Raw genomic sequence first — 20,167 nt, 5'->3', positions numbered from 1 at the left:
ATTTTTTGGTTTAAAAACTCCTCTCTTAGAATCTTATTAACAGCCTAGGTGGTCTTGGACACAAAACACAAGCCCGAAAAGTCCAAAAAGTCAAGAAAAAGGGGTCCGAAAAATTGAGATCTTTCTATTTTCTCAAGTTTAATGCCTCGGATTACTCAGAAAAATAATGACTTTTCATACAATTTTGTATTCAATGTCTATCGCGCGCATTTTGTATCCCGTACCACCAAATTCATCACTTTTTATTCTGATTTTGAACTTATCGAGAAGAAAGCTCAAAGATCTTTTTTTTTTTATAAATGTCAAACTGGACACGAGAATCATGCGCCTAGAATATTCTGGAGAGACCCAACTACCGTAATCCTGAATAACAACTTCTAGAAGGACCTCCTCAGAATTTTCATTTTTTGTATTGAACCGGCTGATAACAATAATAAAGCGACTGGTACCACCTTATTGTTTTTCGTTCAATAATTCTCCTCAATTTCTCACCTCCCCTACAATTTATCCTTATTTTGACAGCTCGCGGGCTCCTTCGTAATGGATTGACGTTCGTAAAATACAAAAATTCGATTTCTCTGAAGTTTTTGTAGTTGATATTGTCAAGTTGTACCACCCATTCTTCCTCAATAACAGCTCTAATTCTGAATTTCTCATTCGAGTCATCTCAGTTTTTCAGACCACAACAGCAAGAAACCGTCGTCAAACTGAAGCAGCCACCGTTCACATTGTAAGTTCCTTTCTGAGGTGCTTTCAATAGAAAGCCAAGAAAATTGGAATTGTATAGAGAGGGGAGTTTAGTACATTTTGTACAAGTCCCCCTTTCGTTCGACTTCAATTCATTCGTTGGCGCCAGCACGCTTTCTCGAATTTCTTTCGTATTTTTTTTCTGGTTGCGCACCGCCCGTGCCTACAGTAATCCTTTAGCCTTGAGATCCGTTATTATCATACTTGTACTGGTCATCCCCTCTCATTATCATCATCGTTATTTGAATAATAATGAGGCATGCGTTGATTTGAATATTGTACATTAGATAATTAGTGGATGGATTCAAATTAATCGTTTTTTGTATCCACTCCCAATCTCTTTCTACACATATACATTGTCTACGTAGCATAGATTTGTGTTGAGAATATGCGGGAATGTGCCCGGTTAGCTTTCTCTAAGACGCTGTGAGCATAGGATCAGCCGATTTTGATCTTCGGAATTTTGAAGAGGATCTTGGCTTCCTGAAACAGGGCTTGAGGGTCAGATCTCGAAATCAAAGATAGATTTTGATCTCGATTAAGGAGTACTAGAACTGTCTTTGTCGGTAGGGACCAGGAATGTATGGAATGGCCTTTCGAAATGTTTCGGTATCTCGAAAATTCCGATTTTCAAAACTTCGAAATTCCCCATCATAAAATCGCAAAAAATTCGTGAAAAGTTGACAAGCAAGTTTCAAATAAGCGCAGAAAAAATAATTCCGCTCGACACCCGCAAGGAAACGCGCCTTTGACATACCGTAGTCTAAAAAACTCCGAATTTTCTTCCGCGCATCCTTGGTTTGGGATTGAGCATTCGATTGTAGAATGCGTTAGAAATTTTTTCTGGAATTTCGAGCTTTGTGATTTTCGGACAGCTTCCAAAATTAGCATCTGGGGTTTTGAGGTCAAAACTTTTGATTTGTTTCCGAAAGTCGTAAAATTGGAGAATTGCAGAGATAGTGTGCACAAACAATGCTGAATATAAAGTTCAAAAATCATTTACACCGAAAAGTAAAATTAAATTTACAGAGCTGATGAATTCTATGACAATACAGTAGGATTAAACCGAACATTTTTTTGGTCCGATTTTAAAAATAGCCGGAATGTGCTCAATTTTGAGCTCAATTATCTAGATTCCTGTGAACGATATTCAAAAAAATAATCAACTAACTAAAATGTTTGGTCGGTTGACTGCTTTCTAATATCTTGAATAGGAATTGATATAATTAAGCGCAAAGTGGACGGGGTGGGTGGGCTTCTATTATTATAAGAAATACGGTAGGTCGACTGAGCTAGCATAGCCTATCTAAATCTCTTCAGGCCGTCTTATAGGCCTTTGAGGCCCTTAATAGCTCCTTGTTTTTATGAATCATACGATGCAGCATGGGAAAATAGGGATCAGACTAGTTTACTCGACAAATTAAGGATTGAAGTGTCATAATCAGATAAATAGGTTGAAAAATAAGGAGACAAGATTTGAATTTCAATTTTGGAAGTTCAAGATTCTTGATCTGAAACTTCAGGCTCTCAAAATCTGAAGACCATATTTATTTTCAGCCCTAGCTTATCCAATAATAACAGTTCTATTTATATTCCAACCCAAAAATATATTTCAGACAATGAAACATTTTCCAGAAAACAAAAAAAAAACAAACGTTCTATTTTTTTTCTGCGCACACAAAAAACTGTAAAAGAAAATATAGAGCGACTCTATTCTATATTTACTCAAAAACATCTCTAATTTTAGAGGGGGCAGGCACAGAGCCTAACTGAAACACACACATAAAGAGACTTTGGCCTCGAAAAACAGTACCAAGTTGCTCTCTTCTTTTAGTTTTTCTCTTATTTTGAAATGTTGTGGACAGAAGCGTCCTGCTTCGAAAAAAAGTGGTAGTTATATTGACTCTCCTCACCCCTAGAAATCTGAACAAATAGAGGGCAAAAAAACACAGGAGGAGCGATAATGGGGAGGAGAGAGATGTCTGGAACACTTTTCTGGAACACTTGCTCCTGTTTCATTTTAACATTTTCAGTGTCTTCTTGACTTTAAATGTCAAAAACCGAAGTCTGTGCTGATTATGACCAGGTGTCGTTTTTTTTGTTTTCGGATCGGCAAAATGGCTCATCCAAGGAATCGTAAGTAGAGCATCTTAAATAGGGATTTAAATGCATATAGGGACACAGAATAAGGCGACACGTTGTTGCGATTAACTTTCATATTACCTAGAAATTATTGTTTGGTTAGACCGTCTGATCTTTGACATCCAGAGCTATAGACTAGACATAAGATACTGTAGGAACCTTAAGCCTGTTTTCAATTCCTAGAACTGAAATATAGGTCGTTGATCTGGGATTTTTTGGATTGAATTTTTTGTAGAAAAATTGGGAACCTGAATATTTCTAAGTTGATCCAAGTCGCTATAATACACATTGGTCTATATTCATTTTGGTTCCTGGTTACGGTACCGTCTTCATTTTCAAAAATTATAGTGATAGTATGACAGATATTTCTCTAATTGATTTCTTTTTGAGACCATGATTTTTTATGTGGACGCCCTTCTATTAGAGGTTTTCTTAGCAAAGTTTCATTTGAGGTTTTTAGAAGTTCTTCTCAAGGTGCAGTAACCATTAATCCCACCCTAGCTCAATTATTTCGGTTCCTATGCAAGATACCAGAAATTAGTTAACTGAAAAAATAAAGGTAATTTTATGATTATTAATTCATCAGTTGAAAATTTTTTGATATCTCTTATAGGAACCGAGATAATTGAGCTCAAAGTTGGCCGTGAGACTGGGCTTCTAGTAGAGCATTTACGGTAATTTTTCTCGGCTACTCTGGAAGATATCGAAAGTTGGTTAACTGAAAAATATGTTTAATTTTGTGATAAACATTTTGCTAGTTGGCGATTTTTTGATATCTTTTACAGGAACTGAGAAAAATGGGCTCAGAGTTAGCGTGCAACTCTAATAGAGGCTTTACAGTATTGCCCGGTAGAAGAGTAACGATACGGTGGTCCCAGGACTTTAGACGAGCTTCAAAATTTAAACTCCACCCCCCAGTATTCAAAAATCACACGAATACAATTTTTCTCCCAACGAAACTTGAAAATGTCTGGAATTTAACTTCCGCCGCTGATCATCCACCCATCTACCCGCGCCCAAAAAAGTTTCGAAAAAACCCCGATTCTTCCTTTATTTTATTTCTGATGCTCTGAATGATAACATAACTGATCAACTGTTAAGTTCTCTGATAAGTTGTTTACTTCGACATCTGTTGCACACAACTTTTTTCCCTATTTTCTCTCTCCACCTCCTCCAAGAATTCTGTACTTATTCGTGTCGACGACCCCGAGGGAAGCACATTAGGTTTTTGATAACTGTGCATTTTTCGTGTTTGTGTGTCATTTTCAGTTTCCCAAAACTTTCTCCTTTTTTCCGAACCTAGCCTTCTTTGGCTCGAGTCCAAAACTTTCGCTCCTCGCACTTTTCAATTCTTGATGAACGGCTTTTTTGTTTTCCGATAAGAATGCAACTGTCATCATAGTACCGCATGACCGGAATAAAAAAAAAGAAAACTTTGACAGCTAGATAAATGTTCGAAATTCTAGGGGAAAAATTAGCCTATATTATCAAACGAGCAAGCCTAAAAGTCTAGCTTGAAAATGTCAAAAACAGTTACCGGAACATAAAAGTGCAAGTTTATTTTACGATAGGAAGTGGAGCAAACAAAATGGGTTGAACAAAGACTGAAATTATTAAGAGGGAGGGGAAGGTTGAAACATTTTCAGAGTTATAGGAAGAAGTTGCGAAACTTTTGTAGTTCGAATTTTTCTAGACTTTTTTCAAGTTTGAGCTACCATAAGGCTAACACCCCGTAACACTACCGTGATACCGTAAGACTACCGTATTACCGTAATATCGAACTACTGTGAGATTGCTTCCAGGACTCTTTGAAACTTTTGGTTTGAAACTTTTCCCGGGACTACGGTAACTATCGAAAAATTAGAGGATGTTTTCTACCAAGTTAAAAATGACAGGAAATTTGGTATAGTCATGGGTTACGGTATCCAGCCTGATCCATACCATAACCTAGAGTAGTCTTAGCAAACACTATTACGACGATATGCAGAAATAAAGGTTCATAGTGACTTTCTCACTATCGAATCGTTTTTGTAGTTCTAATCTTCGAGCGATTACTGTATGCCAATCTCTTAATGTTTTTGAAAACTTCCATATGCTTCAGCTATAATCATTCTGAATTTCCGGAAAAACCATCATACGTTTCAGACGAAACCCCCTTTATGTCTCTTTTAAAAAGGCTCAAAATTCCGCATTCTTTTTTTCCCGACCAATCCCCAGCGTTTCCCATCTAATTCGATTAAACCTCATTCGAAATAAAAAATGTGGTATCATCATGAATTTCACATTCTTTTCATTTTTTCTTGTTAGATCAATAATTTCTATTTTCTGGCTCAATCTCTTCCCCGCCTCAGCTAAAAGCCGCAACGCCGACACGCAACGCGTTTAAAGTCGCTCGGTGCCAATTTTAGGACTTTCCGACGTTCCCTTCCGCGATACCGTGTAATTGGGGCAGTTGAAGACAACAAACTACTGTAAACGCGAAATGATCTACAATGGAACTACCAAAAAGGTTTCCTAGACCTTAGGTTCTCACTGGATACTGTAAGGTTCCGTAGACTCCGCCCACAACGTTGACACAGTACTCTCCGCGAATACTCTTCACCCTCTTCATCAATTCCGAAATCCCGTTATCCTTGTCCCTCTTGCCGGAAAAAGTGGGCGTGGCTGTGTTCCTCCTAGTCGCCTAGATATTCGGCGCTCCGCTCCCTGGAACTTTGGCGCATTTTCTTCATCCATCTTCCCCATCCGTTCCAAATTATTCTCTTCAGTCACACACTAACATCACAGTCATTTTAATTTTTATTTGAAAATGTTGTGGCAGCAGCACAAGTTGCTAGAAATGACATCAGGATGGGTAGATGACCAACACCTCTCTCCTTTTTCAACACAATATTTTGTCTTCCAATTTCTCTGGAAGACCTCGATAACGCCACACATTTCTTCGCCCAACAAATTATTATTTGTTTGACACCAGAAAAGGTTCAAATTCAAGTTTTAATCACACTCGCCCCGCCGCTCTCTCCCCGATTTCCACAATTTTTTCTCAGTTTTTCAGTCGCTGCGTAATCAATCGTTATCAGCTGAAAAGAAACTTAACTTTTGCTCCGAAAAGTCATATGGTTTCTTTTTTTGGTTGGAGACGCAGAGAAGGTCACTTTTTTGAATGGTGTTTATGGGAAGAATAACAGCCGGAACATATCAGAACGGAGCCTACAAAACAGTACTATAAAAATAAACAAAAATAAATAGCACTATAAAAGAGGGCAAATTTTCGTAAGATACAATGCGTAGTGAAGTGGGTTACTGTAGGTGCTCTTCTGTTAGAGCTTTCTAAAGTTCTAGAGATTCCTAAAGTACAGTAACCCGAGGAAAACTGAGAAAGAATTGAGCTAGATACAGTATCGTTCAATAAGATATACACAAACCTATTTTTTCAGTTAATTGTTTCTCATTTTCAGGAGTCTGGAGCTCGGCTGTCAAGGCTCCAATTGTTTTGAAAATTTGGGAGAATGTAAAACAGATCTAAATTGAAAACTTTGCGTTTACGGAATTCTTTGCAATTTTCTAGTTTTTCAGCTATAGGTCGATTTCTGGAAGACCCGTTTTTGTACTGAAAAAGTGAAAAACAAATGTCTTTCAGAAATCGAAATGGCGGAAAAACTAGGAATTTTTTAAAAGTTCTGTGAATGCAAAGTTTTCAATCTAGGAATGTTTCACACTCTACAAAGTTTCAAAAGGATCGGAAGCTTGATAGACGAGTTCCAGCCTCCAGAAAATGGTCAAAATGGCTGAAAAACACGTTTTTGTATATCTTATTGGCTGGTACTGTACATAGGCTTAAAGTTGACTGTTTGGGTGGCACTCTACCAGAGTGTTCATGGTCTTTGGGTGCTCTTCTATCAGAGGTTTTCTTGAAAACAAGTTTTATCTGAGGCTTTTAGAAATTTCCAAAATACAGTAACCTGAAGGACACTGAAAACCATACTTGTAACGGGCCGGGCCGGGCTTTTTCCTGAATTTCGGAGGCCCGGCCCGGCCCGGCGGGCCTCTCATTCCACAAGTTTTGAAAATTTCAGAAAACACATGAGGGGGACCCTTATGTGATTTTTTTCGATCAAAAAATTTTTTTCGAGTTTTTTAAAATATTTTTTGATCAAACAGACAAACAATCCAAAAATCACAAAAAATATAGAAAATTGTATTAAGAGCTCAAAATTCGGTTCAAAATGACAAAATTTTTGCTACCGGGCCTTCCGGGCCGGGACCGGGACCTTGAAACTTTCCTCAGGCCCGGGCTTTGGCGGGCCGGCCCGGAATTTTACAAGTATGCTGAAAAAATCTTTTTTATCGCCTAAAATCTTGATACTCTCTTTTACCAAAGCCCTAATCACTATCTAGAATTTCACTTTCACATCTGAAAATTCCAAATATCCGAAATACGATCCCTACCATAATCATAATTTCATCCTCATTCCTTTCATCTAAATCCGACTTTACCTTTGACACAGCCGTCTTTTTCTCAAGGTTCAAACCCGATCGCATCAACAAAAAATGAGCTGGAGATGAGCTCTTTTTCAATAAAACCCATCGCCTAAGAGTATGTGTGCAGTTAATTCCGTAAAAACAGACACACATTCTCTAGATCACACCTTCTTATACTGACACGGATAACAACGACCTATGGCTTGCGTAAATGAGCTGGAATTGGAAAGAGATTGAGCTGAAAACTGGGGAAAAATGACTGAAGTGATCTAGAATTATCTGGGATTGACTCGTTTTTGGCGAAAGAAGAAGGGGGTTGATCTGAATTAAAGAGTCATTTTTGAAACAAGGAATAGAGTGATTCTGAAAAAAAAACTAACGTCAGTTTTTTTTAAGAAGAGGCGGTGGAGAGCAAAAATTAAAACTCAGAATTCCAGGATTTCAGTCTCTGAAATTTATTAGTTTGGGCCATAAACTAGCCTTGAATTTTGAATTGGATAATACCATGTTCTAGGCATCTTACCTCTTGGCTTCAGGTTTCCGAAGGTTCCTTTCAACGTAGGCTATGATCCATAATGTCAGCCTTAGCCCTTTAAATTTTCCAGCAGTCTTTTCGAAATCAAAATACAATTTTTCCCTAAATCCCCCATCCACATATCCCAATTTTCCTTCCGGCTCTATTATCTAGACCATACTTCATCCCTATCCTTTTCCCTTATCCTTCATCCCCATCTTAAGATCCCATTACCGAATTCCCTGCCGCCAAAAAATAATGTTTTGGCTCCTAGGCTCATATTCGTGTCCTCTCCCAGTCATTATCAATGTTTTTGTCGGGGACCTTTCCCTTTCCCACCGAAAAATGTGTGTCCGATGACATTCGCCTCCTTTTTCTTCTCATTTCAAGATGGTAGTAATCCCATCGGTAAGCCCATGTTTCGCAGTACGCCGCGCTTATGGCGCTGCGCATACTGGCACATTGAATATGACAAATGAGATATTGGAAAGGGGAAAAGAAGGCGTCGAAGGCATCAGAAGACGTCGGTGGGACCATGAGTACTGGGGAACCGCGCGCTTAATCCTTTTGTGGCCTTTTTCGGTTACGACTCATGGAGCCTACTATCGAAGACAAAAACGAGAGAAGGACCTCATTTGCTTCAACTTTCTGATGCATTTTTGGTGACAGACTTGCTTCAGAAATTCGAGCAAATTACAGCGCCTGAATTTTTAGAAGGCCGTCTTCATAGTTGGCTGTGGGCCATTTTTAACGATCATGATTTTTAGGCTCATTTTCGGCTTATTATACTGTAACTACTGTATCTAGCTTATTTGTGTGCCAACGTTTATATTTCGGAATTCCCCTGGCTTTAAAATGAATACAATCCAGGGAAGTCTTTTCAGACACCGGTTGAGAATTTGCTCAAACTTTTGTCATTGGTACTTTTGGGCACGTTGATCACAGAACTGAAGTCAGTTTTTCCCCCTCGGCCCTGTGAAAAAAGTTATGAGCTCTGAAAGTGATTTCAGTGCTATTTCCTCAGTTTTTGAGTGAATTTTTGAAGGGGGTAAAAAAAGTTGTTCGGAGTTTTTCGTATGTAAACCGTACTTTCAAAAGTTTCTCTACAATCTGACAAAGTTTCTTCGTTTTTCAAAAAAAAATTTTTTTCGACAAAAAAGTCGCCATGTGGTACCCCCTTTGGAATTTTTACAAATTTTCGAAAAATTTTTAATTGTGCTCAAATGATTTCTAAACGTATGGAAACGATAAAATAAGTATTTTCACGAGATTTAGTAGCCTATATTCATTTGGAAATCGCAAAAATGTGCTTTGTTTCGAAACTTCAAAAGATAATAGTTCTTCGAAAATTGACTAGAAGCTCAAATAGTTCTCAATTAAATAGTTCCTTATTTATTTTGCCTTTTTCCAATGCAAAAATTTTCCAAAAAAAAGGCAACCTGAATAAAAAAATTATGCAACTTTTTTTTGACTTCCAGAAGTGTTAAAAAAAAACAAAAGAGAAATCAAGAGAGAGGGATCGAACCTGACCCTTGTCAGACAGTCCTCACCACTACACCACTGCTGGCTGCTTTCTCCTAGTTCCTCAATGAATATAAGAAAGAGGGAAGGCGCGCTCAAAGGCCTTTAAAAGCCCGTTAAAATTTCAGACGCAAATTTTCAGCTTCTGGAGGCCGAGGGGGAAAACTAAAAATGGCACCATGCTTAGGGACTCATATAGTATACTTGTTCAAATTTTCAACAAATTCCGGTGTCCGAAAACACTTCCCTTGTTAGATTTTGAAATTTTCGGTTCAAGGCGCATATCTCAAATGAGAAACTCAGAAGCAATACATGATTATATTCATTTTAGAAATCAAATTAGGGCCAATTTAAAAATGAAAATTTTCTCAACTTTTCCTTGTGTTTTCAGTGTTCTGCTGATTTCAAAACGTTCATAAATTTATCAGAGATCTACTGTAATTTTTTGAATAACACGAATAAAAAAAACCTCGAAAATGAAGCTTTTTTTCTGCGATTCTCATTTTTCACACTCTGAAATTCAACTAATTTCTGTTGAAGTCCTCGAAATGGCATAGCGGGATACTGTAGGCGGCCAACATCTCATCTGGTATTTTTCCACTATTCGTCCCAACTATTTTATATTTCCCGGTTTTCCACCCGGTCACTATTTCAGACCGGATGATACTGCCACGTAACAGTTCTTATCCTACAATAAAATAGCCTAATACTACTACGTAGATAAGCATGTTTTGTAAAATTTCGGAAGTGAAAAATACTCCTAATCCTTAGCGCGCTTAGTTATCGTTGACAGAGAACACGAACGACGATGCGGCGCAGATTATTTTTTCGATGATACTTTGTTTGGATTTTGATGGGAATCTCTCTTAAATTTCTGCTCGCCTAATTTGAAGCCCTTTAAAGTTGTGTTGATTTCGAATGAGCACGAGGTTCTTCGGTGTCATGAATATGCCAACTCATCAGGCTGCTCGCTCCCCCACTTTAAGGATTACTAGGGGAAGGAAAGGGGAAAAATGAAGAAGAAGTTGGATTATAGTTGAGTGATCTGCCATTGCTGCAAAACCAGAATCATGGGGTCCCTTTCTCAAAAATTTTCATAAGAGTAAAAAGAGAAAAGGAGGGGGTAACTTGAAACACGACAAAGTTGCGGTTTTCTTTTCGGGGCTCTCCTGGAGCTTAGCGGAATGACTTCTTTTCTGGAGAGAAAGCAGTTTTGGTAGGCCTACGAAAACGCCTTGTGGTTTCGTTTTAATGGTCCCCGGTTTTTGTGTCGGCTGTTTTTCAAAGACTCCGAAAAACAGCGTTGATCCCTACCTATTGACTCACTCCCAACCAGTTACGTATCTCGAGAGACTCCAAATTTTGAACTTGTATCTTACCAGCGTCACTCTTTGAATCATTTCTGTTCCACAAATTCAGAATACAAATTCAGAAATTCTTCTTTCAGACACGACGCCATGATGTTGGCATCGTCAGCGCCCACGGCGCCCAGCCTTCTGCCTCCGAACAGTCAGCCGTCAGCAGCCACGTCCGCCCGTGGTACCACCGACGACTGCTCTTCGTCAACATCTCCTACGAACACCTCTGCATCAGATGGATCATCCATGGATATTTTATCAAATCTCATGAGCACAGTTACCAATCAGGTTCCAGGGAATTCCCTCGTAAAACAGGTAAGGATCAAAAAGTAATCTCAAAATAATCCAGGGATTAAGTTTTTAAAATTGGGTACTCGAGGATTTTAAGAGCAGAGAATGAATTTGAGTATCTTTACGAGCTCAAATGACTCAAATGTTGTAGCCTAGCGTTTATAGTGCATACTTTTTCAAGATAAACTTTCAGGAATCACCTCCCATCACTACATCGCCGATTTTCAATCCCGATCTCGCATTTCTTCAAATCAGTCAACTTTTTCAAGCACAACAGGCAATGGTACAATATCATAATCAACAACAGAAGCAGCAGCAACATCAGATAATCCAACAGCAACAACTACAACAACAGCAACAGCAGAATCAGCAGATACAGAGTCAAAGTCAGAGTCAGAATCAGTCGTCATCTTCGAGTAGTGATAGAAAAAGGGTGAGTTGTGTAGGATTACTGTGGTTACAACGGATACTGTAGACCATACTTGTCTGGGCCGGGTTGGGTCAAGATGAAAAGTTTTTCGGGTCGGGCCCTATCGGCCAAACTCAAAAACTTCAAAATTCAGAAATTTGTTTTGAAATTTTCGAAAAATTTTCAAAGTTTCGATATTTTTTCACGGACGGAACATCGTAACTAATTTTCAAAAAATCAGCTACCCGGACCGGGCCGAAAGAATTTTTTCGACCTGGTCCGCCGGTCCAGGTCACTATGGCCGAGCCCAGCTCGGAATTTGACAAGTATGGTCAAACCGGATACTGTAGCTTGTCTTACTGTAGGTATATTTAAAATAAACTCGTTTTCAGTCCTATCCATGTACATTTCAATTCTGTGTCATTTGCCAAAAAGATGTACACTCCTCAAAACTTCCATGCCACATTCGTCAGTGTCACGTGGCGAAGCCAATGTTCCAGTGCCCAGCATGCGATTTCACATCGACATACTCAAAGAACAATGTAAAAAGTCACATGGTCTCACTCCATGGAATGGCTGGCGACCCAATAAGTTATATGGACCAATATGCCGGACAAGTGGAGGAGTTCATGAAGCTCTGTTTCCCAAATGGTATAGTTTAGAAGATTTCTTTCCAGGTTACGGTACATTTTTTCAGTGCGTGGACGAGGACGGCCAATGCAAGGAAGGTCATCTCCTCCAAAATCACCAACCAGTCCACCACATGGAGGCAGACGAGGCAGTGTGGCATCAACCATCCCATCCCGAAGGCATACAGTATCCCAAAGTGAATTGTTGGCAACCATCCAGGCTCAGCAACAGCAGCAAGCCGCTTTCCAGTCACTACGGAACTTTAGGTAGACTTGATGTTTAGGGTACGTATTATAACATTGAAACTTCCAGATTCAACCCTCTCCAGTCAATTTTCCCGACAGTGTTGGCCGCAAACAACAACAATAACTCAGTGCTTTCGGCCAACAAGCATGCTGTTAACAATTTCATGATCAAGGTAATAATACGCATGCTTCATAGATCATTTGATAAGAAAACTAATATTTCCAGCCAGAGGAAAAAGATGTTCCCACGATGCCAATCGAAGACATCAAGAACATTATCACTTCGACAACGTCCCCAACACCAAGTGTCGTGTCATTCGGAGGTGGAATCATCCAACCAATCAAGCCAGGAGAGAATGCTCAACCCAAGTACTTGAGCACAGGTTTTGATTGGCCAGTGTTGAATGATCTTCAAATGAAGGGAACTATTTTCAACGATTGTCGTATTAATATGGAGTTGTATGCTGAAAATATTGCCAGGAAAATCGAGGCAAACGAGGTTTATTCCACTTTCATTATGAGTGATGATATGCGGGTTACTGTAGAAGAAGTACGGTCACGAGTCAGTGTTCAACTTTTTGAAGTGATGTTTGCCATCCATAGAATGGATGTAAAGTGTCTGGACCTGAACTTAGTGAACCTTCTTATCGAAATTTCCCCAACCAACAGTGACGCTCAATTGCTTCGAAAAATGGAGAGCTCCAAAATGGATCCGAATGAGGAGTTTTTGTTGGGCCTTACAAAGATAGATCACATTGAGGAGAAGCTGGAAACCATGAAGCATGTTCACATGTTCCCAGAACAAATGGAAACACTTAAGGATACCATCATCAAGTTTGAAGTCGCTGTCAAGGTTCTCTGTGAGAGTAGAGCACTTCGAAATGTGATGCAACTCGTTTTGGCGATTCTCAATATCGGATTCTTTGATGATCGTCAGTGCCTATCCATCAATGGATTTCCAGTCTCTCATATTATGCAAATCATTCAATCTAATACTCCATCTGGCCAATCTGTACAATCGATTCTTGTCACGATTCTCAAGGATGAAATCAATTTGGATTTGGATGAATTGTTTGGTATCATCGATGTGCTTGAAAAGATTGAAGATGAAGACTACAACGGCATCGTAGAAGAATTGACAGTGTTGGATGATAAAACAGTGAGAGCTGAGAAAGAGATGGAGCACAGTGGATCCAATATTTCATTGAGTGAATTTGTGGAAAATTCAAAAAATCTTTCAAAAGCTACATGGGATTCATTGAATTCTTTGAAGGTAGGAGGGGCAGATGAAATTGTTTTGGTCTTAATAGACTCTAATAGAAGGGAATCCTATACATGCACTTTAAGCCTATATACAGTACCAGTCAATTAGATATACAAAAGCGTGTTTCAGTTGATTTGGTCATTTCCAGAAGTCTGGAGATAGGCTTTCAAGTTTTTCGGTCAATTTGAAAATGTTTGAAGGGTGTAAAGCGGACCTAGATTAAAAACTTTGCGTTCACAGAATTTTTTGAAATCTTCTAGTTTTTCATCTAAGTGTCAATTTTATGAGAGACAACTGTTTTACGTTTTCAGTGCAAAAATGGCCAAAAAGGGGTTCTTCAGAAGTTGAGAAATAGCTGAAAAAATAAGAAAATTTGAAAAACTTTTGTGAATGCCATTTCTTGAATCTAGGTCTGTTTTACACCCTCAAAATTGTTCAACGTGATTGGAAAGTTGAGAGCCAAGCTTGAAACCCCTCAAAATGGCCAAAAACCAGTGAAAAATACGGTTTTGTATATCTTATGACGGTTCTGTAGGCTCAAAAAGCAAGTAAAAGATGCCCTTCTATTAAAAACGTTTACTGTATTCTCGAATCTGGAAAAAATTGATCCTCGAATCTGGAAAAACAATTTTTTTAATATTCAACTTCTTCATCTGCAGACAAACATCCAAAAACTGACTGCCTACCTTGGCAATCCTCTACCACGACATCAAAACCTCAACCCCCATGAGCCTTTCAACAGTGTGCTCCATCTTCTTCGTTCCCTAAAAACTGCCATCGAGCTCAACGAAACTTCCGAAGAACAACACATTAATGTGATGTCTCCTTAACCTTCTTTTCTGCTCCCTTACCATTTTGTCCTCCAGCAAATACTCTTTTTTGACATTTCCCCTAATAATCTTGCCAAGTCATGGCTCTTCATTTTTCCGGACTCATTTTTCCTGTTTTCCAAACTGATCCTGTGCGTTTTTAAAGCTTTTGCCAAATGAAATCCTCCCCCTTGAACAAAAAATCCTGTTAGCGTCCTCAGTCCCCTGTGAATTTATTTCCCAAAAATTCTGAAAACTATGTTTCTTATCCCCCAACTCCTACCAATCCGTGAATATCTCTATAATATCTCCTCTCTCAAAACATCCAGAAATTTCATAATATGATTATTTTATCAAAAGTATTACTCTCTCTGTCCCAAATTTTCTGCTGCTCTTCTCTCTGAAAATTGTATTTTTCTCCGTTCCATAGCTTTTAAAATCCTCAACCCTCTCGTCATTTTTTCTCACTTTCCTTTTCTTTTTTGAAAAATTGAATCTTTTTTTGTAAGATTCGGTTATTTTGTTTATTTTGGCGGATAATAAAAAGTGGTAAACATAATAATAAGTGTTGTTTGGATATCAAAAAGTATTGAAAAAGCAGGTCAGAGTTTATTGAAAAGATCCGAATTGTCGAGTTCTTCCTTGAGCAGCGGGTACACACGGACCAGGAACTCGCCGAGTTTTGGGTCGTTTATGGCTCGGTGAATCTGAAAATTATGGAAGTTTTTAAAAAGTTTCAGAATTTCAGAGTTTTAGATTCTCATATTTTAGGTTTTCGAAACTTCAGAACTTCGGTGCCCAATTTCTAGATTTTTTGGATTTCGTATATTCAGAAATACAGAATTTTAGACTTTCAAAATATGAAAATTTCAGAACTTCGGAGTTTCAGGTATTCAGATTTTAGGATTTCTGATATTCAGAATTTCGTAATTTTAGAATTTCAACATCGGTTTCAGATTTTCAGATTTATAGGATTTCGATACTCAGAATTTCAGAATTTGAGAATTTCAGAGTTTCAAAACTTCGGAGTTTCAGAATTTCAGATTTTTAGTGTTTCAGATTTTCAGAATTTCAAATTTTTAGACTTTCAAAATTTCTTAGTTACAGAATTTCCAAACTTTGGAGTTTTAGGTTTTCAGATTGTTTTTCAAGTCCTCTTTAAGACCACGAAGCTTTCCCTATAAGGGTTAAACCTCCAATACTTTCAAAGTTTAAATATGATTAGTTTTCCCTCAAAAAGATTAACTTTATCAACCGAACTTACCTGAGTTGCATTCAACTTCTGAAACTCGTATTTTGTGGCCACATTGACTTTCAGAATACTCGGACCAACACACTTATCCTCTGTTTCCACATCAGTTCCACAACATTCATTTCTATATAAGATCGGTTCCTTTTTGTCCTTCTTCTTGCTATTCTCTTCTTCTTTCAACCCATGCTCTTCATCTCTTCGAATCGTCACTGATTGAAGTTCACAATCACATAGAACGTGTTTCGTCGACTGTTCGATTTGTTCAAAGAGGATCTGAAAGAGAATCGAAATTGAGACATTTTTACAACAATCGACCAATTAATGATGATATTTCGGTCTTTAAACGCACTTTAATCGACATGTCTAGGGACAGGAATTGGTTAGAAAAAGGAGAAGACGTTGGGGTTGAAGGTGTACGGAATGAGTGAAGCGGAAGGGAATTTGAGTACGGGGGAAAAGAGGAATTGATCTACGCATGAGGTGGTTTTGATCTGAACTCATGAACCTAAAATTTCAGAAAAGTAAAAAGCAAAAAAGTATCAGTAAAGATCCCAAGCTGTACATGAGAAAGCGAAGATAAATTCAGAGACACCAAAACACAGAAAACATAAATTTCCCTTAATCAATCCTTGACCGATAATAATTCATTGGACGAATCTCGCCTAAACTGATCTCAAACTGATCTAGCCCAATTGAAATCTGGTCTCGGAAGATCAAGACACAAACTAAAGAGAATGTGGTCTGCTGGGCTACAAGACGTCGAACTGATTAATTCCCTATTTTCGATGATATCTGTGTTTTCGTCTGTTTTTCTGAGAGTACTAGAATTTAAAAATCAGGTAGACTAGATAATCAAGAGGTCATTTGATGTATTTTTCAATTTTTTTTTATTTTTCGAGGTTATCCATTCTAAATGTTATTCCTGGGTGCCCTTCAATTAGAGGTTTTTCAAAAACACACAATATTGAAAAAATCAAGTTACATACCGTACCAGCAGCTTTGAGCTCAATAATGTCGATTCCTGTAAAAGATATCAAAAATTTGTCAGCTGACATACTGTTTATCAAAATATCACAAATATTTTATCAGTTGACAAATTTCTGATATCTTTAACAGGATTAGAGATAATTGAGCTCAAAGTTAACAGTTTGGGTCGACTTCTAGGTATTAGCGGAAATACGGTAGCCAGATTTTACAATGTCACAGTTGGAAGGACTTTTTTAATTATTCTAAGACTTCCGTAGGTAATTGAAAGTCGTTTCAAATCACAGATAGGAAACACAACCGCAAAATTTAAAAAAAATGAAGAGTTTGGGAGGCAGCATATATCATTATTGAAAAATCAGGGCTCGATTTTTTCTCTCTTCAATTCTGAAGATCGGAAAATGTTGAAAAGTTTTTTGCAAACTTTTTATTATGGCAGAAATGTTGCCAATATTTTTGATTGACTCCAAAAATTTTTGGGAAAGATCAGGGAAAACTCATAAAAGTCTGGTCAGTCCGAGAAAATTCTTTCCTCAGTCCTCAAGTTAGTTTCATTGAGTAATCTTCATTCTTTTCCTGATACCGTATTTCGTCTAATAGAGGCCCACCTCTAATAGAAGCCCACCCTGGCTGTGCGCTTTTTTTTCGGTTAGTGCAGACATACTCTTTTTTGTTAATTTTTCTGGTAATTTCCGTTAATTCTTGTCATTTTATAACTATTCCAGTTCAGTTAAAAATCAAAAACCCTCGAATTTGAGCGTTTTTTTCTAATATTAGTCCACTCCCAGAAAGAGGTTGAAAAATAGAAGCCCATGGGCCTCTATTAGAGGAAATACGGCATACTAATATTACAGTTTTTAATTTCAAAGAACCAATTTGCTATGAAACTGAACTATGAGTCATCTCCTTGAAAAATCAAAGAATATTTCTGATCTTTTCTCACTATCTCTCCTTCTCTAATAGTTCTCAACCGCACCCTAAAAGATCCGAAACTTTTCGCAACACTACATATTTCCTACGGAAATCCTCCTCTTCCGCTTCTCCAATCAATTTCATCCTTATTGTGTAATCATGAAAAAATCGTGCAAATTAACGCAAAAAAATATTTTCTCCCCATCCTCCCTCCACTGATATCACTGATCCTTACTTGCCCCCCCCCCCCCCCCCCGAAAAGTTCCGAAGCTATTTTTTTCTGATTCGAATCATCAGTTTCTTCTTCGTTTTCAATCTGCGCATCGACCCAATCCAATCAGAATCCGTTTTGCTATCCGCATCTCTCGTTTCTATCATTTTCTTCTTTTTTGTTTCACATTTGGTTCACAATTTATTGGCAACACTCCTCTCACTATCTCTCACTCTATTTATCTCATTTTCTTTTATAACATTTTCGTTCGAATTGTTTTATGTTTTTTTGACTGGAACTGATGGGACAGGCAGAAGATGTTTTTGATGACGGCTAATCGATCAATCAAAATCACTTCTAGGTATTGATATTGGCTGTAAAATCAACACCCTTTCCCTTCAATACACTTTTCTTTTTTGTAGGTTAACCCATTTTATTTAGGGTTCACTTTTGTGTTGGGTTCTTTTTTTGAATTGAAACATCCGTTTTGAAACTATTTCTTCGGACCAATACTATTTGACATTCTCCATCAAACTCCAAATACCGGATTTCCCCTAATAGAAGCCCACTCAAACCGTCAACTTTGAGCTGAATTATTATTCCTGTGAACGATATCAAAGTCTTGTCAACTGATAAAACATTTATCATAATCATCACCAATATTTCATTTGTTGACAAAATTTTGATATCTTTCACAGGAACCGAGATAATTAAGCTCAAAGTTTATGCTTAGGGTGAGCTGCTTTCTCCTGAAATTTCGTTTTTTCAGCCTTTACATTTTTGGTTTTCAGAGTTTGAATAATTCTGAAAATGTTCAGAGTTTTTCCATTCAGTCAACTTTTACAATTGTAAGAAGTTTTTTAATTGGGAATTAGTAATTCCGAAAAGCTAATTAGTTCCACTCTAAATTTATCTCAAAAATATAGTTTTCTTAAATAAATCGTAGTTTGTATCATAAGTCACCCATACAAAAAATTTAAACCCCCTAATAAAATATAACTCTGAAAAAAACCGGAAGTCACTCGCTCATGAAGTTGTGTGTAATTTGGCAGTTTATCTTTTCTTGTAGTTTGAAGTGTAGCCTCAGGAAAAATTCACTTGAAATACTCCATTCAAATTTCAATTTAATTTCACCAGAGCTCTGAAAATTGCTGTCATTCAGAAGATTTTTATCAATTTTAATACTATCACTGAAATTTGAAATTTGTAGTCCAGATAGAATATTTTTTAGAGACTTCAATTTTCCAAGTGGCTCTGAAGATCAGACAAAAGTTCGAGTTGAAGTAGGATAGAGGAACAAATTTTCATTTCCTATGTAAAAATATTTTTTATGCCGTAAAACCTGTATTAGAAGGGCCCTCTGAGAGGGGCTTCGAAAAATAGAAGAGACCCCTGTAATAGAATGGTCCCCGTAATAGAAGGGCCCTCCGTGAAAAAGGACCCCCCCCCCCCCTTTCAAAATGTGTTTTGAAATCAGAAAACTTCCGTATTTTTTCAGTGAAAAATATTCCGGGAACTTCACAATTTAATAGAAATTTGTTGAAATTCTATTTTTCGATGAAAATCTTGCTAAATTTTGGTTAAATCGGCAGATTTTCATGAATTTTGAACGAAACTTCGTCGAATTTTTCAATACGAAATTTCGGAAAAAACTGGAAGGAAAAATAGAAGGGCCCCTCTAATTGAAGGGCCCCTGTAATAGAAGGGCCCTCTGGAGGTACCTTGGAACAATAGAAGGCCCGGCCCTTCTACTACAGGTTTTACGGTATTTGGTATTTTTTATCGATTATCTTCGCAAACACAAATCCCCGTCACACAAACTGTCAGCTTTGAGCAAATTTATTTTGGTTCATGTGAAAGACATGGAGATTACAACCAAGCCTCTGAAAATACGATTTTTAAGACATCTGTTCATCAGACAAAAAGTTCTAGGAACAATAATAGTTTCATAGAAGCCCACCCTATACTTCAACTTTGAGCTTGATTATTTCGGTTTCTGTAAAGGACATCAAAATCCTGTCAACTGATAAAATAGTGATCATGTTATGATAAATCACTTAAAACTTAAAATGTTTCGATACCTTTTTCAGAAAATAAGATGATTTTTTTTCAGAAAATAAGATGAGAGCTCAACAATTTTGGGGATCTTGTAGTTTTTTCTGAACTTCAATCAACTAGATATTATTTTGTTTTTCTTAAATCACACTTTCTCAATTTCCGAACTAATTCTTTTAATTCCTCGCGCATTCTTCAACTGTTTCATCATTCCGTTCGTTTTCTCCATTTCCAATCCCAACCTCTCTTCCTCCCTAACCCACCCACGCCATCCATCCCATTCTATCCTCTAACTTCCACCTCCGTCAGTCGGTGATTTGATTAGCGTAACTTGTTGTAGA

General features: G+C 37.7%; 2 protein-coding genes across 2 annotated transcripts; one reads left to right on the top strand and one right to left on the bottom strand.

Moving 5' to 3' along the window:
* Window positions 1-8,275: 8,275 nt before the first annotated feature.
* Cbr-fozi-1 lies at window positions 8,276-14,433 on the top strand (the record flags this gene model as incomplete). The annotated part of the gene is made up of 7 exons (XM_045244293.1): window positions 8,276-8,334; window positions 10,854-11,079; window positions 11,857-12,115; window positions 12,162-12,360; window positions 12,407-12,512; window positions 12,566-13,612; window positions 14,263-14,433. 7 exons carry the CDS (start codon window positions 8,276-8,278, stop codon window positions 14,431-14,433), a joined length of 2,067 nt encoding a protein of 688 aa, XP_045094208.1.
* Window positions 14,434-15,014: 581 nt separating this feature from the next.
* Window positions 15,015-16,025, bottom strand: CBG10135 (the record flags this gene model as incomplete). Its single annotated transcript, XM_002641742.1, has 3 exons — window positions 15,015-15,119; window positions 15,677-15,937; window positions 16,014-16,025. 3 exons carry the CDS (start codon window positions 16,023-16,025, stop codon window positions 15,015-15,017), a joined length of 378 nt encoding a protein of 125 aa, XP_002641788.1.
* Window positions 16,026-20,167: the final 4,142 nt, after the last annotated feature.

The sequence above is a fragment of the Caenorhabditis briggsae genome, assembly GCF_000004555.2.
Source record: "Caenorhabditis briggsae complete genome, chrIII, whole genome shotgun sequence".
In the NCBI taxonomy this organism is placed as follows: Eukaryota; Metazoa; Nematoda; class Chromadorea; order Rhabditida; family Rhabditidae; genus Caenorhabditis; species Caenorhabditis briggsae.
The sequence above is the reverse complement of the archived record's forward strand: the minus strand, read 5'-3'. Positions and strand labels throughout refer to the sequence as shown.